This window comes from Elgaria multicarinata, chromosome 6 (assembly GCF_023053635.1).
Source record: "Elgaria multicarinata webbii isolate HBS135686 ecotype San Diego chromosome 6, rElgMul1.1.pri, whole genome shotgun sequence".
Classification (NCBI taxonomy): Eukaryota; Metazoa; Chordata; class Lepidosauria; order Squamata; family Anguidae; genus Elgaria; species Elgaria multicarinata.
Window position 1 is genome coordinate 86039985 of NC_086176.1, and position 25453 is coordinate 86065437.

Here is a 25453-nt window from a genome sequence, read left to right on the forward strand (position 1 = left end):
GCCGTCTGGATTAGTCTGTTATAGCACAAAAACAAAAAACCGGAAAGGTGCTTGTGGCAGCTTAAAGACGATTTTTTAATTTAGTTTTGCTTCCTATAGAACGGGATCTCAAAAAAGTTATTAATATACACAAGTTTTGAAATCCTGAATATTTGTGAACTTAGCTCCGTAGAGCGCTGGAAAATGTAGTGGGGTATCTAGATATTGGGGAGGAGGGAATAAAGCGCGTCGATGGAGTTATGTGTATGTGGTGGTAGTGGTGGAAATCAGGTCAAATCGCTCCATTAAATTCCCCTCACCGAATGAAATTGAATCCTTAATACCTCGTCATTATTACTTATATATTTACTGTATATACGGTGTGTGTGCCTGCGTGCTTCTGCTTCGACAAGGGCTATATTAGGCTCTTGGCTTTGCTCAGCAGCAGCTCATTCAGCCAGTGGAGGCGGATGGCTCCGGTTTCGGTGGAGCTGTAGATCTATTCTGAGGGTTTCAGGCAGAACTCTAAAGGAGCTGGTTCTGAATGAAATCCAGAATGGATTCACTGCGCCACCGAAATCCGAGCCAACAGCCTCCACCACTCCCAGCCAAGCTCGAGTTTGCTTTACTGGGGAAAGAGTCGCTTGTGCGAATGGAACTATAAAGAGACCGCGGCTCCTCCAATCGGCAGCCAGCTCAGGATACGCCCACCCGCCCCAGGCATCCTTTCAAGGGATTTAAGACGCGGGATTGGCTCATCGTGCTTTCTATGCCTCTTTCTGGGAGCGCTTGTTTGTATTCTCGGCGCCAGAGGAGGGCTGGCGCAGTGCTGTGCAGCGTCTGCTAGGAGCAACAGGGCATATAATGGCACCTATTGGAGGGACCTTGAAAACCAAGAAGGTAAAATCGACTGGCCGTTTGGGACGTTGCCTTGCTTCGTTTTGTTTTGAAGCGAAGTCCGTAACCATGTTCGTGGAAGCTGCCAATGTTGCAGATCGTTTCTCCTGAGAAGCGATCTATCACAGGGGCCGTTTCTACACCTACCTTTTTTCCAGGGATCGTCCCTGGGTATCCAAATGCCACACAGGGGATCCCGGGAGCAGGCAAGGATGATCCCTCCATTTTCCTGGGATAACCTTAGGTGTAGAAAGGGCCAAGGATGCCACCGAAGAAAACGGTGCTGTATAGTAAGCGGGAGGACTACTTAGGCTTGTGGCTAAATTGACTGGGGAATTAAAACTAAGCCAAGACCGTGCCACGTGTTCAGGCATAGACTCTGGCGTATGCCGCATAGGCGCTAGGAGACTTGAGCCACATACACACAGGCTTATCTCGAAGATACTTTAGTCAGTGGTGGTAGACGCTGCAGAAAAAGAGCAGGCACAAAACACAAGTTGTAGTAGGATCTATCTCTTTCTGACGTATTTTTGATACCCCAAATTAGTCACTTCTATGCGGCAGGGTCTTGCTATTTACTGCTTTACTCTGTACAGCACCATGTACATTGATGGTGCTATATAAATAAATTAATAATAATAATAATGTGGATTTGCAAACGCTGCACTGATTTGAATCTTCATTGACTTTGGAGAACTTGGCTTGTTAACAGATTTTAACTTCATAGCATAGTAATAAACATTTAGTTTAAAATTTAAAATCGATTTTTCTGACTATTAGTTTAATATTATTAACTGCCATTGATAAAAGTGAAAGTTAATGTAAGATAATGGCCTGTAATGATAAGACCTAAAGATAATATGCTGGTTGGAGACTATATGTAGCGTTGGGTGGGTGCGTAGCTGTGTTGTAATTATTTGGGAAGTGATAAAATAGAACAAAAATCATTGAAGGATAGATAAAATTAGATTCAAGATGTTGTCTACATTTAGGAAGAAATGTTCAATCTTTGCTTCTATAAACAGCTGGTAATTTCCATATATATTCTCTTCCTAAGTTTGTAAATTAAGGAAGCCCTTTGTTTTTACATGAGGTTATAAATATTCAAGTATTCCATACGCAAATTGTTCTCTTGTAGAATAGTTTTCTTAACTCTGTTTTTTTGATTGCATGCTACTTTTTTTTTCTTTGGATGCCACTTTTAATTTAAAATAATCTGAGCCTTATAAATGTCTGCAACAGACAGTAACAAGCAAAGAGACAACATAGCAATTAATGGAAATTTCCTGTCTTCATTTAGAAATTAAATAGTTATATTTAATAATTACTTGGGAGAAAGATGAATTTGGGCACTGCTGTGTAGATGGAAGAACAGAAGAATTTGACAAAATCCTGGTAGATAAGTGGACCATTAAAAAAAAGAAGAAGCTATACTTAGACATCAGTTTAGTATGTAATAAAGATAGTATTGGGAATTATACTCCTAAAAAAATCTCATAGCAGGTGAAGGAGAAAGAGGGAAATGTTTTAACAACAACCCAGGCTTCAGCAACAACCACCCATGCTCAACCACTGTTGTAGGTTAGACTGTTATGTGAACCCAGTGCACAGGCATAAAAAGAGTCTGCACTTCTGAGGCACACTGTCATGTTTCTCTAGCTGCAGGGAACAGCAAATGTGGATGATAAACCCCTAGCAAAACATTTGGTGGAATGTTCTGGACAAGGCTAGCCCTGCCATTAGGCAGAGTGAGACCATTGTTTTATGCAGCTGGTGAATAATAATAATTATAATAATAATAATAATAATAATAATAATAATAATAATAGTTCTTACCTGCCTCTCCATTCTCATCGAGGCAGGGAACAACAATGTGTTGGGAGGACAGCTGTGTGTGCCACACTGCCTGCCCTGTGTCCCCTGGAGTAACCTGCTATCCTGTTGTCGGTATTGAAATCGGATCGAACTGCCGGTTTGCACCGCTTCTGGATGTGCGATGGGGGGAGCACTATCTTACCATTCACTTCAGGCAGCAAAACATCTTGGATTGGTCCTGATTCTGGAAAGTTTTGTCGGTTAGCTAAAAGGTTAAGTTGCCCTTTTCATAAATGATGGAAGGGGCAATGTTTTGGTGGCATTGTTTGTTTTTAAAGGCAAGGCTGCTGCAAATACGTTTCCACAGCATATGGGTAGGCACAGTGTGTAACATACCATACATATAAACTTTATTGAATATAGCCATGTAACATATCAACGGTTAGGGCCAATTAACATTTGGGAAACAAAGTTTTATAAAGCAGTTCTGATAAATCAATGTGTGTGTAATTTGCAACTCCTTGAAGAGAGCAGTTTGAAGGGGGCACAGGCATTTAGAAAGAACTCAGTGACCTCTGCCTGAAGGTTAACAGGGAACAACTGTCACTGCAATTATGAAAAGAAAACACAGGTCAGCTGCCACTCATGCCTTAGCAGTTGTGTATGACTCTGAGATGACAAGGAATATGGGTAAGTCATCCATATGGTACCTCATGCATGGTACCTTAAAACTTTCTTTTAAGAAAGGTCTGGCGCTAAATGCTCAGAATACTTTGAAAATGCTCTCCAGATATTCTCTTGCTGAAGTATCTGACATTTGGATAAGATCTGCTGTTGAGCACATATTGGAGTTAGAACTCAAAAGGGCATCGTGGATTAGGAAGTGCCACATGCTTTGCATGTTAAAGGTCCCAGATTCAGAAACCAATATAGGACTCATAAATTCAGGTCTTCCTAATTACTTAAGTGAAGCAAGGCTGGTATGCTGTTAATGCAGGCTTGTAAAAAGACACTGGGCAAATAGTTTGGGGTGTGTAAGGATCATCTCTAGATTACCATGCAGGGGAGTTTTACAATAGCATTTTGTTTTTTTAAAAAAATAGGCCCACTATGAGTAACAAATATGTTTGGACTTGCAGACTAGTAAAAGAGTTTTTGAACAAGTGATTTTTTAAAAAACTTTATTGCAAAGTTTCTGTGACAGTTCCTCAGACTCTAAGAAGGAATTCCAGGAGGTGGGGGCATGCTTTTATGAAGTGCAAGGAAAAGTGCAGATGATGTTACTTATGCAGTTGATGTTCCCCATTGTATGAAATTGCAGACTTCCATTTCTTGCAAGAATGGTACAAAAATACCTTTATGCTTACATGGATAGTTTAAAAACAATAAATGTCTAAGATCCACAACAAATTCAAGGTATGACACTAGATGTGTAGTTAAACATCTCTCCAAATACAGTAGAATAATGGTATGTTGTAGGAGTATGTGCAAGATCTGTTTTGAGAAAAGCACAGGAATATTTAGATCCTGCTAGGTAGATTCGAAGTCTACTAGAAGATCAAAAAGTTTGCTGTCAACCCAGGACCAACTGGTGGGTTTTGGAGTTGTTGCAATTTTGCATAAAAGAAAAGCAGCGATGATGCAAAAAATTATTGGGATGTACAATTGGCAAAAGTGTATATCAGTGGATGTCTCAAAGAGCAGACACACCAAGACATTTGAGACGGATATGCTAGCAAGGATGGTGGTAGTTTTCGATATGGCAATGCACCACCAGACTCCTAAGGAAATTCTTCAGAGGCATTGCCAAACATAGAATATTTAGCATAGGTACTTAGTAATGATGTTCTGTCTGATCCCCTCTGTACAGGTGATAACCCACTTAGTACAGGGCTGAATAATGAAGCAAGAGAGGAATGGTTGCAGGTTGTTAGCCCATTGGTTTAATTTATCAGCATGGAAAAGCTATGCACTCTAGGGAAAAGAAAGCCTAGGGTGTAATTCTATGCATATTTAGAAAGAAAAAAGACTGAATGTGGCCTAACAAATTGAAACTGATTCCAGACAAAGCAGAGGTGCTCTTGAATAGTACATATGACCCAGGAATTGGGATTCAGCCTATACCGCATGGGGTAGAACTTCCCTTGAAAACTCAGGATCAAAGATTTGGGTTTGGTTTTTTTCTGGACTTAGTCTTTATTTTTAATGCCCAGGTCTTTAATGCCCAGGTCAGCTATGAGAAGGCCAGGAGAGCCTTCTCATAGCTGAGGCTGAACTGCCAACTATGCCCATTCCTGAAGAATGCAGGTATAGCCAGAGTGACACATGCCTTAGAGGGATAATAACAGTGACTTATTTTACAGGATTACAACAAGATAGTATATCTGAAAAGCTCTAAATACTCTAAAGCACTGTACAAGTGTTGTTGTTTGTCATTTATTTCCAGGGTATTCTAGAACGTCTAGATGCTGGAGAAGTTGTGATTGGTGATGGTGGCTTTGTCATTGCTCTTGAAAAGAGGGGTTATGTAAAAGCTGGACCTTGGACTCCAGAAGCTACAGTAGAACACCCAGAAGCAGGTTAGTCTAATCTGTAATGAATACATTGTGAGTTGTGTAAAATTATCCAGCTGAAGAATAAATTTGTTAGCCCTAATCTACTTAAAAATGGTCATGGTTAAGGCTACAATCCTAAACATACTTATTAGAGACTAAGGCCATGGCTAGACCAGGTTTATATCCCGGGATTGTCCCGGGACCATCCCTGTGCGACCACATGATGCACAGGGGATCCCAGGAGCAGGGAGGGATGATCCTTCCCTTGGCCCGGGATTTCACCTTACCCTTTAATCCCGCTTTAATTCAGTGGTCTCTTAGTAATCCTCTTTCTGATGCTGTTAAATGCTAGGTTTGCTGGTACCATTTTCAATAGTAGTTCTATCTGCCTCTTCAAAGACGAAACTGTCCCCGCCACAGCATGAGGGAGGTGAAATTAATCCTGGTGTCACTCCTGTTGCCCACCAATGCAATTCCACATGCATGATTTGAAGTCCTTGAAGGGACTTCATAAAAATATATAATAAACACATATTTTGCAACTGGGATACATTGCAAAAGGCTTATAAACCAGTCAGGCAAATATGGATCTCCGGCATGAAACAGATGTGATTTTAAAGAGCAGTTCTATGGCTCCTAGACAGAATCCCAGGGGTCATAAGTGTTGTGCAGGGAAAAACCCCTGAGGCCTTAGAAACAGCAATAACCTCAGAAAAGTTTTCCTGAAGTTGGGGGCCTCATTTTGGCTACACCCAGCCACCACAGAGATTGATAGGATGGCTTCTTCTATGAAGTCAGAACTCCGACGCGTGTTGGGGAGGAAAATTGGTGTTTTCGGGGAGGGCTGATGGTCAGGAAGGGAGTGACTGAGAATCCAAAGCCAGCTCCTGAAGGATCTTAAGCCTTCCCAGTTTTTAACCACACCTGTCTAAATGTTTCCTTCCCATTGCTGACAATGGAACAGAAGAAAAATACTGTAAGCCTTGCCTCCCTCTTGACTTTTGCCCAGTTTGCAAGAGCCAGCAGGGTATAGGAAGGAACAGAGGGGTCCATCAAAAGCATAGGTTTGCTCTGTAAATAATTCTAAAGTGACATTTGTACACATCAAGACATTAGTGTGATAAAAGAGATGGGCCCTTTCTACACCTAAGGATTATCCCAGGAAAATGGAGGGATCATCCCTGCCTGCTCCCGGGATCCCTTGTGTGTCATTTGGATGCACAGGGATGATCCTAGGATGATCCCAGGGGAAAAAGACAGGTGTAGAAACAGCCAGAGAGAGAGAGAAGTAGTGTTAGAAGCGGCCTTGAAACTAGATAGGAAATCCGAGAATATAAGTTGAGCAATATAGCCTGTGCTCCTGGCTTTGGTTATTGTGCAATAGGTGACATCAGCTGCATCCTAAGAATACTGTGGAATTCAAGAGGGCTTATTCTGGAATCATAATTATAAACACATTTACTTGAAAGCAAGTCTCTTTTATTTCAGTCAGTAGAAATTTCTTTCTAAATGAAGTCATCAATGGGCTATCTATGCATATAACAGTGCCCTCTACTGTAGCAAAATATATAAATTAGGTGTAGTTGTGTCTCCTGCAACTAGTTGGAGGTAGATCTGTGTCTTGATACATCCCCATTTTAAATGTTCTTATATATTGAAGCAAAGACTAAATTGAATTAGAGACTAAGGATACAAAAGATTATGCCTCTCTTCGCAACTTCATATATAGAGGTTTTTATTAGATATTATCACATGAATCCTTTTTGTTCATATAGTGCTTTGAACTTAGAGTTTTCACAACACTGATGTAAACTACCATGATAACTGTTTTTACTGGCAAGAAAAGGAGGGTGAAAGATAGTGATTTGTGCTTGTGAAAGCTACATTTATTGCAGAAGTGAGCCTGGAACTTCCTGCCTTCCAGGTTGAAATCCATCTCAATCTGTCCAGCCCTACATATGAAATAGTTTAACAGTTTTGGATGCCTTTTGCATTTGTCACGTACCTCCTATAAGCTGAAAGTAATGTGCAGGATTTCTAACTGCTAAAATGCATATAGCCTTTGTTAAGAATGCATATAGCCTTTTTAACAGTACAACATTTGACCAATTAAAAATGTAGTAAATCATGATCATTAGGGCATAAAATGCAACGTATTAAGGAAATACAATGTAAAAGGTGTTGCTGCCACAATACTAACATTACATTTGACTCTTCATTTTGTTTAAACATTTTGCAGTTCGTCAGCTGCATCGAGAATTTCTCAGGGCTGGAGCAAATGTTTTACAGACATTCACCTTTTATGCCAGTGATGACAAATTAGAGAACAGGGGGAACTATGTAGCTGATAAAATAACTGTGAGTAATTTCAACCACTTTTTATTAATATTTTTGACAAGTAGGCAGAGTTATGATATCAACACAGAAAAAAGTTTCAACTTTGCACCTCAAACCCATGGACTCAGATGAAAAAGAGAAGCGGGGAGAGGGAGCTACATTAGAGCCTGTGTGTCAGGCTGCACTGTGACAGTACTTCTGCAAAATGCATTCATTACTGTCAGGGCAAACGGTAATGAATACAGCGCAGTATCTACTATGTCGATAACACAATTCAGCCCCAAACACAATTGCAATTGTGAGAAAAGTAGGAGGAGCTGGAAAGGTCATGTGTGTTCAAGTCAAGCACATGACACAAGCTTCTGCAATTGTGGGGGAAATGGATGTTTCAATTTCCTCTTTTTTAAATTGATTGATTTATTTACTCCTCTGCCTGTATGTGCACCTTTGATGGTATGTAGAAATGGAGACTTACAAATGAAATGCAGGATAATTCACAGATCCTCCTAAAAAACAAAATGAGGAGGAGAAGGACAGGGTTGAGAGAGAAGGAGGGGAGATCATGTTGTTGCTTCCCACTGCCATAGCTGTGCTCTCATGGGGCGAAACCAGCAACGGTGGCTCCTCCTTTGCCCCTCCACCCAGAAGCATTTCTCAAAAGCCAATGCACACCTCTCCTGTGCTTCCCTTTCAGGAGTGAATACCATTAAAGACAATGTGATTTACTTCTGAGTAGACATGTATATTATTGTGTTTTCAATTAGTATTTTTTTTGAGGCAAGGAAAAGAAAAGGGAAAAGGAGATAATTGTGAAGACTTGAAAAGACATTCCAAACTTTATTTTTTTCAAAGGAGGCAGAGAGGTGAGGGGAAGCACCAGGAAATGCTTCTTCACACAGCCCATAGTTAAACTATGGAATTCACTACCACAAGACGTAGTGATGGCCATCAATTTGGATGGCTTTAAAAGGGGATTGAACAAATTCCTGGAAGAAAAGGCTATGAATGGCTACTAGTCCTGATGGCTATATACTACCTCCAGTATCAGAGGCAGGATGCCTGTGTATGCCAATTGTTGGGGAACATGGATGGAAAGGTGCTGTTTCACTCATGTCCTGCTTGTGGGTTCCCTGTGGGCAGCTGGTTGGCCCCTGTGTGAACAGAATGCTGGACTGGATGGATTCTTCGTCTGATCCAGCATGGCTCTTCTTAGGTTCTTATGAGTTCACTCTCCATTTCACTGGGCAAGGCAGAAAGAGGGAGAGAAAAGAGAATATAAGCTGTTTGGGGAAAGTAGTTGAGAAAGGCTGATCGCTGTCATTTGCCTCGAAGATGCTGCTGCTTACTTTGCTTGCAAGGATTTTGCCAAGGGTGCTGAGCATGCAGGGCTGAGTATGCTGCCCTCTTTGGCCAGCACTGGGGACTGAGAGGGAGACCTGGCTGGATGCAGATTTCACCACCACCACCACCACCTTCTCTTGTTCCTTCTTCGGCAATTGTTCCTTCTCCCTGGGAAGCCCCTTTCAGTCAGCCATACTTTTTTAAAACAACTATATGCTTGATCTTGCTCTGCTAATACTCCAGAGAGGGGGAAGTGTTCTTTTCCACATTTAGAGATTATAGCTATTTGTGTAGCTGTTAATAAACAACACATCATTTCTATATCTTGCAATGAGACCACATTTTTAACATAACATAATATTATTGGATCTAAAGGTAAGATTTATCCTGTCATCTTTAAAAATGCCCTTAATGACAATCTTTTGTGTGACCACACTTGAAATGCTGTGTATAATTCTAGTTATCGCACCAGAAAAAGGATATTGTAGGGTTTGAAAAAGATTGGAAAAGGCAACTAAAATTATCAATGGGCTGGAGCAACAATTGATACAATGTCTGGGTCTGTTTAGCTTAGGGGGAAAAAAGTGAGAAATGTAAGGCATGATCGCATGGTGTGGAGAAAGTGGGTTGGGAGACATTTTTCTCCCTCTCATAATACTAGGACCTGGGGTCATCCTGTAAAGCTGATTGGTGGGAGATTCAGGACCAATAAAAGGAAGTACTTCTTCACACTGTGCATATTTAAACTATGGAATTCGCTACCACAAGAAGTAGTGATGGCCACCGATTTGGATGGCTTTAAAAGAGGGATTATTATTTTTGAAGAATAAGGCTACCAATGGTTACTAGTCCTGATAGCTATATGCTACCTCCAGTATCAGAGGTGGTATGGTTATGAACATCAGTTGCTGAGGAACACCAGCAAGAGAGTGCTATTGCACTCGTCTCCTACTTAGGCAGCCTTTCTCAACCTGGGGCGCTCCAGATGTGTTGGACTACAACTCCCAGAATGCCCCAGCCAGCTCTGCTGGCTGGGGCATTCTGGGAGATGCAGTCCAACACATCTGGAGCGCCCCAGGTTGAGAACCACTGTACTTAGGGGTTTCCCGCAGGCAGCTGGTTGGCTACCTTGTGAATGGAATACTGGACTAGATGAACCTTTGGTCTGAACCAGCGTGGCCCTTATGTTCATTCCAAACCTCTGACTGTCTTCTCACCAGTTTCCTATAGATCAAATAACATGGAGACAGGAGAACTCTGTCCTATCCCAAAATATATATGTCATGGGATGGAGCAACACCATTTCTGAAATGTTCCTGCAGATAGAAATGACACCGCAATGTCAATGTCACAGCAACCTACACAGCAATTGACACAGCAATGTCAATGTCGCAGCAACCTACAATTTGCAACCCAGCAGGTGTTCTAAAAGGATACCGTAGTCAGTGGTATTGAAACTTGCCAAGAAATCAGGAGAATTAACCAAATTAATTCCCCTAGCTGTCTCGTGGCATAGGTTGTCAGCCAAAGAGACTAAGGAAGTTTCTGACCCCATGACAGACAAACTGAAATGGATCCAGATAGTCAGTTCCAGGAATATCTGGAGCTAGACTGTGACCATGTGCTCAAGTACCTTGCCCCAAAATGGGGTATAAATGACTAATGAATATTTAGATACATCATCTGGTTCCAGGGATATATATATTTTAGGAATAGTCTCAACTAAGACTTTATCTATGGCCCCATCTGGTCATTTCACCCTTGGCCAGATGTTATTAGCGATGATGGGCAAAGATCAGACATGCAGGTGGTAGGTTCTCAAAGCACTCTGTCCACAGCCTTAGGCTGCAGAAAATGAAATTCATCAAAGTATTGCTATGTTTACACAGGTCACTTGGGAGCGTTCTCAATGAAATCCTTTGCGCTTGCCCACTACTGAAAATCACCACTTTCTTTGTGAAATTGTATAGTGCTGATTGATAAAATGTGAAAGATCTTAGTTGAATAGCATATGTAACTTTTATTCATTTTTCCTACAGTAGAAGTGTAGTTATGCATATGGCATATGTCAGCACTAATGGTGTTTTCCTACTGTCAGGGCCATAAAGTAAACGAAGCTGCTTGTGACATTGCAAAAGAAGTGGCCCAAGAAGGAGATGCTTTGGTGGCTGGAGGCGTCAGTCAAACACCTTCATACCTAAGTGGCAGGTCTGAAGCTGATGTTAAAAAAAGCTTTCGAAAGCAGCTAGAAGTTTTTACCAAAAACAATGTGGACTTCTTAATTGCAGAGGTAATTGAAACAATTAAAGAAGAGATAAATGTTGATAATAGGCTTCATCATGTTGCTTTATAACTGAAGTGTTTCTATTTTAGGGTATCAGAAATTGTTACTGGTTTTTGGGGTGTTTTGTTTAAAGCAATCCACTTGTCATAAAATCTAGAATGTATACTGCAATCTTCCTCAATCTGGTGACTTCCTGATATTTTAGACAACTCCCAGCATTCCTGAACATTGGCAATTCTGCCTGGAGCTGATAGCTAATGTAGTTGTAGTCTAAAACATCTGGAAAGTCACAGGTTGGGGAAGAGTGGTGCAGAGTATGCATTCTGTGCTCTCTCTCTCTCTCTCTCTCTCTCTCTCTCTCTCTCTCTCTCTCTCTCTCTGTGTGTGTGTGTGTGTGTGTGTGTGTGTGTGTGTGTGTGTGTGTGAACTAAGGTTTAAAGGCATAGAGTTGTATCCAGATTTTGTGTTAATGGAAGTCTGCTCACACAATAGGGCTTTAGAGCCCTTTGTACCCTCTCCTTAAAAGCATGTCCTGATGGTCAAGGCATTATTAAGAAAGGTTTGGAATATGATTTGGAGTCTGCAGTTGGAAAAGATAATCTCTAAATCTTGGGTGGACGCAGGACATGCTTTTGGAGCTTGAATGAGGCTGCAGTGGGGAGGAATGGTGGAAAAGCCTCATTGTATAAGTAATCTTCTATTTGTGCAGTCAGGATACAACCCATAGATGGATAACATTTCATTGTTCCAAATTCTAATAGGTTTCTCAGCATATTTTTTAGTTACTATATCCCTCCTTTGGCTCAATGACTATGGCCCAAGACACTGCCAAACTGACCATTGAGTCCACTATCTTCATTTTGTGGGTAGATACCACTTATATTCAACAACTCTTCTCATTTATTATAAATATTTGAAACCAATCCACATTTAAACATACATTGTGACTTACCATAAGCTTCAAAGTAATCTACTATTTCATTAAAAGTAGTCATGACAGATGCAAAGTTTTTGACAGGAATGTTTTGAATATTTGAAGGCTTAATATAAAAGCTATTTTTCATTTATTTTTATCATGTTTTGCAACAAAAATAGTCTAGTAGCCCTGAACTTCTTTTCTACTGCTTTAATTTAATGTTTTAGTATTTTGAACATGTTGAAGAAGCTGTGTGGGCAGTTGAAACCTTAAAAGAATCTGGGATGCCAGTTGCAGTTACTCTGTGCATTGGTCCAGAAGGAGACATGCATGGTATACTACCTGGAGAATGTGCTGTTCGACTTGTCAAAGCTGGTAAGACCATATTTGTCATATCTATGGATTGGTGGGGGGAAATCTTAGCAGTATAAGATGAGCAGAAAGAAGCTAAATGAAAGTAGTTACACTTCTATACTCAAAGTGTATTGTGCTAGCCCAAGGCTGTGACAGATGCATCAAAATAATATAGAAAGGTTTAACAATTTCAAACATAAAATAATACAAATGAATCATAGATTACTATAGGCAAACATGTCTTCAACTTAACGCTGAATCTCCAAGGCAATTTATGGCAATTTTGTCTAATTCTCTCTTCCTAACCTTTTTTGCTACCAAGGCAAAGAGCCACATAGCATTTGGGGTGTCACATAGCATTTGGTATAGCTTAGGGTGACCATATGAAAAGGAGGACAGGGCTCCTGTATCTTTAACAGTTGCATAGAAAAGGGAATTTCAGCAGGGGTCATTTGTATATATGGGGAACCTGGTGACATTCTCTCTTCATCACCACAGTTAAAGTTGCAGGATCCCTGCCCTTTTGACCAGATACAAACGAAGTCAGGGCTCCTGCAGCTTTAAATGCTGTGATGAGGAGGAAATTTCACCAGGTGCTGCATGCATGCAAATGACACCTGCTGAAATTCCCTTTTCCATGCAACTGTTAAAGATACAGGAGCCCTGTCCTCCTTTTCATATGGTCACCCTAGTATAGCTCAAAAAATAAAATTAAAAATGAACCGTTCTGCAATATCCATAAGTTAGCAATGTACAATGCCTTCCACTTGGTGTTGGCCAGAGATTTAGAGCTCCGTCACACCTAGGAAAAAATGCTGGCTACCGTGGCTTCTCCATTCCTGGTTTCGTCCCTCAGTTGCTTCCTGTTTAAAAACAGGAAGTAAACAGTGAGCACAAGGCCCATTCAGTCAGGCGTTGTAATCAGCGCAAGAAAGGCCAGAAGGGGCGGAAGGCGCTAGAGGGGCTGACGACGTCATGTGAGGGACCTGCAAAAAATCCATGAGTGCCCAGTACGAGTGTGCAATAAAATGCTCGTCGGCTGGAGCTCAGATAATCTGCATTAAAATGGCATTTTGTTATAATATCCATCCAGAACTGCAGTTGGCATAACTTGAAAACACAGCTCAATAAAAGTGTTTCTTAGGGAAAGAGGCATCAATTTAGACAAATAACTGGCTCTAAAATGTTCTGTTTCCAAAAGAGGAAACTACAGGGAAATTTTAGAGCTCTTAGTTATTTGCAGATCCCTCCGATATCTATGCAAAACAGCCAACCCCTTAGTTGCCTCTTATCCATATCAAAGGCGGTGCTCAGCTCAGGAAAGTAATAGCTATGTGGGAGCTTTTGGAGCATTGACTTCTAATAATGATTTTTATTCATTTCCAGGTAACACATAGCTGGAAAACGTCTGTCTAGTAGAGTAGCAATTAATTTAAAATATCTCAACTGAGCACAAACTATTCTTGTCCTAATTGATGTCCATCCAGATTCTGTACTCAAACAAGCTGCAGGAGTTCTGGATGGAAGAGAATAAAGTGCTCAGAAAAAAGTGTTCTGCACAATTTCCAGGACATTAATGGTGATGCTGTCAAACACCCAGATTTCAGCCCCATAAAGCATTTGCATTATCTCTTTGCTGTTAATTTTTCTAGGGCAGGTTCAATCAACTGTCCCCCCGCCCTTATTACAATAAAACATTAATGCCCCTATAGTTTACTGTGCCTTCAGCATTTCTATATTTATTTATTTATTTATTACATTTATATACCGCCCCACAGCTGAAGCTCTTTGGGCGGTTTACAAAAGTTAAAAACGATGAACATTAAAAACAGATATACAAAATTTTAAACCACCAAAACTATAAAAACAACAATACCCATTTAAAACAACTATTCTCGGGTCAGTTAAAAACTCAGCATATACTGTTAGATGCTGTTATATAGGAAAATGTAGAGCAAGGGTAAAGGTGGAAGAGAAGACACACTGGATTACAACAGTGATGAATAAGATGCTTCCTTTACTGGTGTACTTTGGTCTCTCTGTCTCCCTTCTCCAGGCTCCCTCTCACTAGCATACCTAGGCCTCAACTTGCCTTCCCTTTTGCTTGTTTTGGCAGGAAGGTGCTAGTAAAGAAATACAGGCTGGACCATGCCAGGAAGGACTTATTTGCACTGGGATTTTTTCTTGGTGCAGTAACAACTCGATGCGCTTCCTTCCTAGCCTGTTGTAATGATGCTATTTTTCCTTCAATAGTCTGGTTTTTTTTTTTACATTAATCAGTTTATGTCTTCGCTGTTTCCATTCAGTACTGAGTTTTGTATGTTCCAGCCTAGCTATAACTCTTACTAGTGAGAGTGGCTTCAAAGCTTTAGAATCTGTCTTACAACATATTTCCACACCTAATCCTTTGAGCTCAGGTGGGGGAAAGGGATTTGCAGGCAGGATATACATGGCTGTCTTCCATTTCCATTCCTTCAATGACCAGGGTGGTTGGTCAGCCATTTTATGGTAGGGGTTTTCCAATTTGCGTTTGCATAGATGTGAATAATCACACAATCTTTTTACTTTAAAAATTGTATTCCTGCACAGCTGCAGGTGCACATGCATTTACCAATTTTTTAAAAAACAACAACCCAGTAACTTGAACATAAACATAAATGATAAGTACACGTGACCTTTCAAAATTCTCCTACTTCTCCCATAATTTGAACACGATGCATTGGTATATAGCACTTGATCACATTATGGACAAGGTAGATATTGTGCTACGTCCATTAACATATGTGTGTAGACTAGCGATTGCATGTGAAAAAAATACTGGCCCTGTATACAATGAGCAGTTAGCTTTATAACACTGAATTACAGATCATTTCATAATAAAATACATTCTGGAAAACTTTCCCTTTATTCTTTAGGTGCTTCTATTGTCGGAGTAAACTGCCATTTTGATCCAGCTACTTCCCTCCAAACTGTGAAACTCATGAAAGAGGGTTTAGCAGCTGCTAAACTAAAAGCCCATTTGATGTCACAACCACTTGCTTTTCATACTCCTGATTGTGGGAAACAGGGTTTCATTGATCTACCAGAATTTCCTTTCGGTAAGACTTGAATGTTTTTGTTCTTAGTAAATGTCAAGCTGAAACAAAAATAGCACAATACATCAAATACTATTAAGGCTGAATTCTTCTGTACAAGTACTGGGAATAAATCCCATTGCATTCAGTAAGACTTACTTCAGAGAAAGCATGCATACAGTTGGTCTGGAATGGAAAGCATATACCGCTTAAAAGTTCAGATAAAGGCAATTCATGTTGGGTAACGTTAACCTAAATGACAATCTTTTCAAAGATAATAATTCTTCGAAAGATTTTGTAATTCAATAGAATTCAAAAAAGTTAATGCATTATGATTTAATGAGTGCTTCAGCAATTTATTGTATAATGTAGGAATCAGCCCCCCTCTTAGTCCTAAATTACAATGGGATTTTTGTCTTCCTCTGATTCCCCACCCCCACCCTAGACTAAGTGTAAAACTAAAGGCCAAATAATTTGGTATTCAGTCATGTGTAGTTTCTCCAACTTTCTAAAATGGAGGTCTTGTGTGAAGACTGTGATTTTTCTACTAAAACATAATTTTACCACCCCAGCTACTTTCCCTTCTATTGACAGAAAAGGTCATTTTTAGCAGAATACCCACAGGATGGGAAAAGGTTAAGAAGCCCCTCCTCGCAGTCCTTGTTAATGTATGTCCTGAATCACACATTCACATGCATGTGTACTTGACTGACATGTATTTTTGGATCTTGATCTTAGAGTCATAGTGCATCATGGGAAGGTTATCCCTTACATTTCAGTACACGGCAGAACAAGGCTTCGATCAAAAGAATATGTATTTTAATACAAAATATAGAGATGTTAATTAATATGTAAGTTCAGTACAAAATATGTATGAGGACTATTTTTGCACAAGGCACCTGTGAAAAGAGGGTTTAGAAACAGAGCATACCAGCAGCTTATTTGATTAACAATAAGGAGAGAAAATAAACTTATTTACTGCATTTACTCCTACAATTATTGTCTCCCATAGCAATTCGCATCAATAGAAAATGAGAGACAGGCCCTGCCGTCAGGCTAAAATGACATGACACGGAAGGGAACAGAGCTATAAATGGGCTTACAAAGGAGGAGAGATTAGATGTTGGATCACTAATATTTACCTCTCCTAGAGCAAGAGACTAAAGGGGTTGCTTCTTTGGGGAATGATTGTAGATCAGGAGGCTTCCCTGGTCCCAGCCCACTGGGGTTGCTTGAGAAGTCACTGACGAGGAATTGGGCAAATGGAGCCCCACAAATGCCCAGAACCTTCTACATTACGATCCATTAAATACAGGCTTTGAGAGGGACACAAAGCAGCACATTCCCATGTGTCCCTAACTAAACTGAAGGAAAATAATATTAAAGGAGTAGGACACTGATAGAAGAGAGATAGGAGCGGGAAGCACAAGCAAGCTAAGAGGTAGTGAGCAAAACTCCAGGGAAAAGAACTTTTTGCATACCTTTTTGAAACCTTGGGTTTATGGAGAGATTTTTCTTCCAGAACAAAGTTAGGCCCTTTCCATAGCTTAGGGATGGTGTGCAAAACTGAAAAGATCATCTAGGTTTCTAAACCCTCTTGCCACAGGAACCTTGTGCAAAATCCAATAAGGTATCTAGGTTGACTTTGGATTTAACAAGGGTTCCATGTGTGCAAACCCTTGGAAGAAATTCCTAACCTTAACTCATGCTAATCACTGCTGATCGCTTTACCGGTAGAAACAGTACTTTCTTGCATTGTGCTTTAATTTTCCAAGACTCAGATTGGCTAATTAAAACAGTTGTATCTGAAATGGCTGGATGCAGAAGTGCAGTTTAGGGTAAGATCTATTTGGAGTTCTCACATCTCTATGTAAGGCAGGGGTAAGCCACTCCTAGTGAACACCGTAAGATGAGGAAAGCAAACACATGTTGACTCAACTTGTCCTGATTTCTCAAACCTTTCCTTGATTCACCTTCCCCAGATAAAATGTGTTATTTTCTTTTTAGTGTTAAGGTGCTAGGAATATATTTAAATTGGCAGAGAGATTGAGCTGCTTGGTAATGACCCCCTTCCCACACAGGTCTTTTCCTTTTGGATTGCAGCCTCTGTGGCTGCATTTTGTCAAAGAAAAAATATTGGGGACAAACCACACAGACACATTTTAGACCTTGAGTGTCAATGTGGCAAAATGGATAGACCGTTGGAACTGGAAACAGAGCTAGTAGACTGTGGGGATTCACTTCCTGGCCTCAGATTGCTGCTTGTTCAGGCCGGGTGGGGAGTTTTTACAACCATTTGAATTCTTTTCTGAAGGACTTGAAGTAGCTGCATTTTCTTCTCACAAAGTCTTCCTACTACCCTATACATTTCTCTTAACTAAGATGGGCAAGGGTTTGGAAAAATAATTTTGAAAGTGTAGGTAAATCTAGGGATTGGAAGAGAATAAGAAAAAGTGATGTAAAAGAAAAGAAAAGCACGGATCACTTTGTAAATCAGGGGGCCTTACCTGAAGGGAAAGGCAGTGTATAAGTTGGGAACTATTCCTCCCAGAGTGACTCTTCAGATTGGCTCTGCCTTCTGATACTTGGAAAAACACTATTCCCAAAGGTAGATTGACCTCTTGCTGCTGTCTGGGAACTGTTTAGAAAATAAAAAGTAATGAATAAACATATAATTAACCTAGTTTGTGGTGTCTAAAAGAAACAAATATGTTTCCCATGGCTGGATGGGGAATGCTTGGGGATTGCGGGATGTTTTTTCTGTCTAAACAGGCATTGGATTGCACCCTTACATAACCTGTGCAAAATACTACCGTATTCAGGTAATAGTGAAGTTAAAGCAATTGCATATCATTACAGGTTTGGAGCCAAGAATTCTAACCAGATGGGATGTTCACAAATATGCAAGAGAGGCCTATAACCTAGGGATCCGATATATTGGAGGGTGCTGTGGATTTGAACCGTATCATATCAGAGCAATTGCTGAGGAGCTGGCCCCTGAAAGAGGCTTTTTACCACGTGCTTCTGAAAAGCATGGCAACTGGGGGAGCGATTTGAGCATGCATACCAAACCCTGGGTCAGAGCAAGGTAAATATATTTTTAACTCTCAGGCTAAAATAGGCCGACTAAACACATTTCCTTTAAGACATTTGTGGTCTCAGATAGCAAACTTCTTAGTAGTAGAAATCTGTGTTGTCATACAAAACGATGCACGCTAGCAGTTTTGGAGGGGAAAATGTATAGGCCCAAAGAGCAATACAGGAGAAATGGGTGCAAGACCCTCCTCAACATATAAAGATGAATATTCTGATTAAGTTAAATGTCCTCCAGCTTGCTGTAGACTGTTCAACAGTTCTACATTCCATTCAGATTTACTGACCATAGAAATGCTGTTCTCCACATTGGACTGGACCTTGGACTAGCAGTTCTTCTCTGTAAATAAACCCGAGGCAATTGAATTCACTCAGAATTTTGACTTCTTAATTCATATGAGTGACTTCCCTGAGAAAGAACACTTATGTTCAAAACATGTTGGCAAATTTGGAAAAATTTGATAATCAAACTGTTTTGCCTTCTATTCATACTACTGTGTGGTATTTCCCTCCTTCTGGTTGAATCTTAGCCCCAGGTCAACAGAAATGTTCCATATAAATCTGGAACGTAGTAAAGAAGCTTCTCAGAGGACTTGAAATCTCACTTATTACAGATCATAGTATTGATTACCATTTAGGTTCAGGAATGTTTTTGTTTCAATTCTATATTGGGGCAATTTCTTTCAACTATAGATGAGATTTCTAGTAACATACTGTCCATATCCCAGAAAGCCTAAAATCAAATATTCAAAATAACCCTTTGCACTATTAGGGTTCAAACTCCGATTCTTTTATGAGTATCTCTTTGATTGAATATATTCCATACGGTGTGTCTTTTTATACCTAGGGCTAGGAAGGAGTACTGGGAGAATCTGTTGCCTGCTTCAGGCCGACCATATTGTCCCTCACTATCAAAGCCAGATGACTGGGGAGTGACCAAAGGAGATGCTGAACTGATGCAGCAGAAAGAAGCAACAACTGAGAAACAGCAGAAAGAGCTCTTTGAGAAACAGAAATTCAAATCCAAAATTGTCTAAGTTATTAGCAATTTCATATGTCCTAAAGTAATGGCATTAGGATGCAATCCTATGCATGTTTAGACAGAAAAAGTCCTGCAACTCCCAGAATTCCCCAGCCATCAGGGTGGGCTAGGAAAGGCTGGGACTTGTAAGCCTATTTTCTATCTAAACATGCATAGGATTGTGCCCTTAATGTATAATTGATGATGTCAGAAAATTATACAGGAAGAATTTGTTAATTACAAGTTTAAACCTCAACAATGCAGTATTTTCTTTACGAAAAGTACTCTTAATCATATGTGAGACTTCAGGAGTTCATATATTAGAGGAATCCATAATGTACACTTCAAGGTTTTTGTATATTTCAGCTTGCTTACAATATGACCTATTCAGAGAAAGTTAATCCTCCTCCAGTCCTATTGAAATAATTGTGAATCAAGCACACAAAAGTGTTAAATAAACAGCCCAGTCCTAAGCACATTTTCTCAACATTTGCAAAACAATCTCATGGTTGTGGTGGGGAGGGGAAGGTTTCATGGTGGAGTTTTCACTTCTCAAGCTCTCCTGACATACTGTGGCCAGGACAGGAGGGCGTGGGGGAGGACAGATTTTTAATTTCCTTCCCCTCCCCCCTCTGCCATTGACTTGTTAGGGAGTATCAAGGGAATGCGGGGGGGGGGGGGATTCTGTGGATCTTCAGCTGTGCTGACACACCCTTAAAACGGCCCATTTTGCCCCACACTGTCGTCATTCCATTGTTGGGCCATTCATGCCCATGGGAGTCTCCAGCAGTGTAAGTACCATCCCACAAGCGAGTCTCCCTCTCCACCGGCAGAGCAATACTTATGGCTCCTCGGCTGGTCAATTGCCAGCTTCAGGACTCCAGCCTAAGCCACACTACATTTAAGACTTCCTAGTGAAGTATTATGTTTAGGATTGCAAACAAAATAGGACTTAGGTGCATTTTGAATTGTGCCCATTCTCTGAGATACATAGGTTTGATCTCTTCCCCCCCCCCTTCCTGCAGTGAAAGCACATAAAGGTATAAGTGCTTCTTTTGGAAATAATTGTTATGCTCAGTATAATAATTTAAAATGTATAATTTCCTTACTACTATAGAATTCTAAAATTTACTTTAAAAATGGAAGAATATACTTCCAATAAGCAGAAAATTACTTTTCAAATACTTGTTAGTTGCATTTGCAATGATTTCATCACTCCATATGAGTGATCCATTCCAATATATTTCATTGGTGCATCTGATCAAGTAGTTGAGATGATTTCCCCCAGGTCTCTGCTCATATGATGAGGATAATGGGCTTTAAAACGAATTCTCCATTGCTGTGTGGAACCAAGGTCATATATTAAAACATTTAATGAATTAAAATGCTCTGACGTGTAGCTAAATTTATATCTACTATATACTGAAAGAGGCACAACAGATATGACTCCAATGGTCTTCATAACTAATAGTAATATTCTGTATTAATACCAATAAAGATTTATAAATTATCTTAGTTGTTTGAAAGAGTTAATGTTCAAAATGTGCACAGTTAGGAAAATGCAGTTACAAAAAAGATATATTACACAATATTTTAACATGGGTTAGGATGTGCTTAGTGCCCTAAATATGTTCATCCTGCCACAGTATCACTGAAATACTGGATAACCAGCCCTGGATGGTACAGTACAGAGAAACTTGATGTAAGAATAAGTTTGGAAAGTTAACATCACTCTTGTAACTTGAGGGAATTGTGTGCAATTGAAAGCAGTCCCCTAATTATAAAGGAAAAGTTTGAGATTTAATATTTTGACCAGAACTACAATAATTTGTTTTATTTATGTGCCACATTTATATCATTCCTGGGAGTTAATTTCCAGAGGTGTTGCCATGTTTGTCTATTACAGCAAAACCAACAAAGCCATGTGGCACCTTAAAAACTAACAGACACGCTTTCATGGACTACAGTCCACTTCAGTAGACTAGGGGCATGTCTACACCATTAGAGGGAATTATCTGCTGGAAGGGAAGAGGGATGCTGCACCCGCCTTTTTTTTTTTTTTTAAACACAGACAGGAACTGGAGTGCACTTGCACTCCAGAGAAAAAGTAAGTTAAAAAAAAGGCCCGACCCTGTTCCCCCCCACCCCTGAGGTCCCTGGACTCCCCCTGTCCTGGATCTTTCCCTCTGCTGACCCCCCACTACTCACGGGGAGGAAGAACGAAGCAGGGATGGGCGCCCACACCACTCGCGGTCCTTGGGATCGTCCCAGGACTGTGGGGAAAAACATGTCTGCAGATATCCTGGGGAAATGGAGGGATCGTCCCTGCCTGCTCCTGGGATCCCCTGTGTGTCATGTGGACACACAGGGATGATCCCCAGGATATATGCTGGTGTAGACATGCCCTAGGCTTAAAGATAGCAATTGGTCAAAGGTATCCAGGCCTGCATAGTCCAAGTTTGATACATGAGCCATTACACCACATTGCTTTACTTCATAGATAATGCTTTAACTTTGCATTTTTAATATTTAGAACATTAACGATATATAAAATGTTCTTTATCACCCTATCCCATGCTATAGGCCTAATTTGAACCTAGATTTTCCTAAATTCCACCTGTTTTCCCTTTATATTTTTTCCTTTCTGATGTTCTCGAGCAACAGAAAACCTTTCAGACTCAAATGTTTTCAGTCAATAATCCACTGCGAATTGAACATCTGCTGTATATCATGGAAGCCAACCAGCAACAGTTTCTGCAGGAGTTATTGAGTGTGCATTCACTGTATACACAATTAATGTACTGGGCTCTAGGCTCCAATTTCTCCACAAGGAGGAACAGGCTGAGTTATGTCATATCACAATGGCCTCATTTACATGTAAAAACTACCCATGGATTGTTTAAATCATGGGTAGTTGAGAGCAAGTGTGCTGCATCCTGACTGCTCACCACTTCTGCTTTATTTCCACTTTTGTAAACAACTAAGGACAGATTGTGTTCCGTGATGTCCAAACCTAACACTCTAGGTTATTAAGGGAGCAACAACCCAGAGTTTTAATGCAATAACAAACTATGGATTAAAAGTCTGGGTTGTTTCTCCCTCAACAGTCTAGAATTCTGGGTTCAGATGTTACAGAGCTTTACCAAAACAGAAGCAGTGAGCAGTTGGGAGACAGCATGTTTGCGCCCTCCCATGTGGTCCCAACTACTACCCATGGTTTGAACAACCCATAGGTAGTTGTTACATGTGAACTGGGTGATTGTCTCAATCCTCAAACAGCCCTCTGTAGGTTGGGCAGAGGAGTCATATGGGTTCTATTCCAGTAATTTACACATTAACACCATAGGGAGGTAACATCTGATTTGAGAGTGTCTGGGCTGAAAAATGGGATGATGATGATGATGATGATGATGATGATGATACTCCTTCACTAACTTCTCTGACAAGCACAAATTAAGTGTTAAGGATGTATTAAATGAAAATAACTGCCGTAACATAGCCTGAAGTATTTGCTACTACATTGCCTGTTAGAAGAATGTTTTATCAAGGCTGCAAGTAAGCTTAACGTAACACCTGGGACTTACTTCTGAATAGACATGCATAGGATTGTGCTGTAAACAACTGTGAAACTTTTCAGCTGAATCTAAATATATAATTAGCAGTACACCAAATTAAACGTAAGTCCTTTTTTAGAGCCTGTATTCTAGAACATATTAAATCTGTCCATAAGCTATGCACAATCATAAAATATAGTATGTCAGGTTTTGTGTAGTGTGTTTTTTAATAACTGCCCATCTGTTTGCAATTTGTGGTACAATGCATCTCTTTCCCACCACTGGCTGTGATAGCATCATTGGACTGTATTATTACCACTATGCTAGGGTGTACGGGGGATGTCTATTGTTCAATTCTTTACAAACAGAAGTGGAATCCCAGTATACATCTTATTTTACAACTGGGCATTTTTGTTGCTATTCTGGGATATCAGACATAAGGTTCAGAATGGGAAGAACGTAATTCAACAGGAAAATCAAATCGTTATTTGATGAAGCCATAGAAGATACAACTAATGGAAGAATATCTACAGATCTGCAGCCTATGATTCCCCCCCCCCTTCCTTCCCCAGAGATGAAGGGAGGAAACATGAGCCAAAGCAAAGGTTAACAGAAAATGCATGTGTTTTGTGTTCAGTGGAATCTGCACATGAAGAATGTGGTTTCTTTCTCTGTGTGTGGTACCAAGCAGTCATGTAGGCAGGCATGTGGTATTGTTACACATTAACAAGACATTTTATTTATATTTAAATAAAAAATAAATTATTTTAGGCCACCTTTAAGGGTAGAACCCTTTCAAGGCAGTGTACAAGATAAAAACAATACAAAACTATACCAAACAAATACAAAAGAAAATGAACAAATATTCAATAAAATGCTATTAAAAATAGGCACATTTAAGGCGCAATCCTATGCATGTTTAGACAGAAAAAAGGCCTAGAATTCCCAGCTTGCCCTTGACAAAAAGGCATCACCACAAAAGGACTCAGATTTACATAAAACTTGCAAATGCTAATATGTGTGTTCAAATTCCAAAATAATTGCTATAAAATAGAAACACTATAGCATTCACCCTAGTGGGTATTGGGGAAGACTGGCCAAAGGACCAGTGTACGTGCCTGCTTAGTTGTCGAGGAGTTAGCTGTCGATAGACAATTTCAAGGCCCCTGGGCTCTTCCTTCTTATGGTTTTATATCTCTAAACCAGATACTGATTGGGCAACACTTCAAACAGGAGGGCAACTTCAAATTGAGGACTTTTTTTGACAGCCCTTAAAGCAGATAAGGTGGCAATTTACACATCACAAAAAAGAGGAACTCAGTCCCCCCCCCAAAAAAAATACTATAAAAGAGGACACAGAATTGCATACAGTTGCATATGCTAATTTGCATGGTAGAGATGCAAATTTAGAAATACAATGCATCCAACCACAGCATGTAAGATTTTGATCAGGTGTCCTCCCTGCCTGACTGCTCAGTTGGTTGTCCAGGTGCTAACTGTTGATTGACAACTTCAAGGTCCCTGGGCTCTTTTTTCTTATGGTTCTTTAACTTTAAAGTGGATTTGGACTAGATAGCCCATCGAATAGAGGATGCTTTCAAATGGAGGGCTGTCCTCTGTAGAGTATGACACATGTCTAGCCTGGTTAGGAAGAAAGAGCTAAATCCAGTTATGTATTTACAAAACTACCATAAGGGTGTGCCAGCATAGCAGAATCTCACACTTTTTATTTAGTGCTTCAGCACTAATCTAAAAATATAGGAAGTGTCCCTAGAAAACATTTTAAAACATCTTATATTTTCCCTTTGTCAGCAGCACTACCGAAACCATCTAGTGATGATAAATATATACTATAAAAATGTAAATGCACTGCCTCCTTGTGGCAACCCATATACATCCAAAATCAAAGAAAAAAACAACTAAGATTCCAGTAGCATTATTATGGCATAAACTATCGTGGACCTCAGACTCAATGAGTAATGCTTTTTGAATGCTGGGACAGTCTGGACTGGTCCTAATAGTACTTTACTTAGTTTCTTTTCCCATTCAGAGCCAATGAGGGGACAGCAGGCAAAGCCAAGGTTCTTTTCCCCCCAAGAAATTTCCTTAGCCCAAATATTAATTCTCCTTTGAATCAGATTCCAAGTATAATTTTTGTGAACCGCCCAGAGAGCTCCGGCTATTGGGCAGTATAGAAATGTAATAAATAAATAATAAATAAATAAATGTGAAC

The 25453-nt window shown here is 40.1% G+C and overlaps 1 protein-coding gene across 2 annotated transcripts; it reads left to right on the forward strand.

Annotated features, from left to right (window-relative positions):
- The first annotated feature begins 748 nt into the window (after positions 1 to 748).
- On the forward strand, positions 749 to 21176 carry LOC134399903 (betaine--homocysteine S-methyltransferase 1). Of its 2 annotated transcripts, none has more exons than XM_063127975.1 (8): positions 749 to 879; positions 5138 to 5270; positions 7486 to 7604; positions 11023 to 11214; positions 12352 to 12499; positions 15394 to 15576; positions 18412 to 18640; positions 19493 to 21176. In XM_063127975.1, exons 1-8 carry the CDS (start codon positions 844 to 846, stop codon positions 19680 to 19682), a joined length of 1230 nt encoding a protein of 409 aa, XP_062984045.1. In that variant the 5' UTR covers positions 749 to 843; the 3' UTR covers positions 19683 to 21176. The 2 variants fall into 2 exon arrangements, with proteins under 2 accessions (XP_062984045.1, XP_062984044.1); XM_063127974.1 differs by lacking the exon at positions 749 to 879 and adding an exon at positions 1074 to 1166.
- Positions 21177 to 25453: the final 4277 nt, after the last annotated feature.

Coding starts and splice junctions, on each gene's coding strand:
- LOC134399903 (XM_063127974.1), top strand. CDS start 1,089: ATGATCCCTCCATTTTCCTGGGATAACCTTAGGTGTAGAAAGGGCCAA. Junction 7,605..11,022: donor ATGTAGCTGATAAAATAACT/GTGAGTAATTTC, acceptor TCCTACTGTCAG/GGCCATAAAGTAAACGAAGC. Junction 12,500..15,393: donor TGTTCGACTTGTCAAAGCTG/GTAAGACCATAT, acceptor TTTATTCTTTAG/GTGCTTCTATTGTCGGAGTA.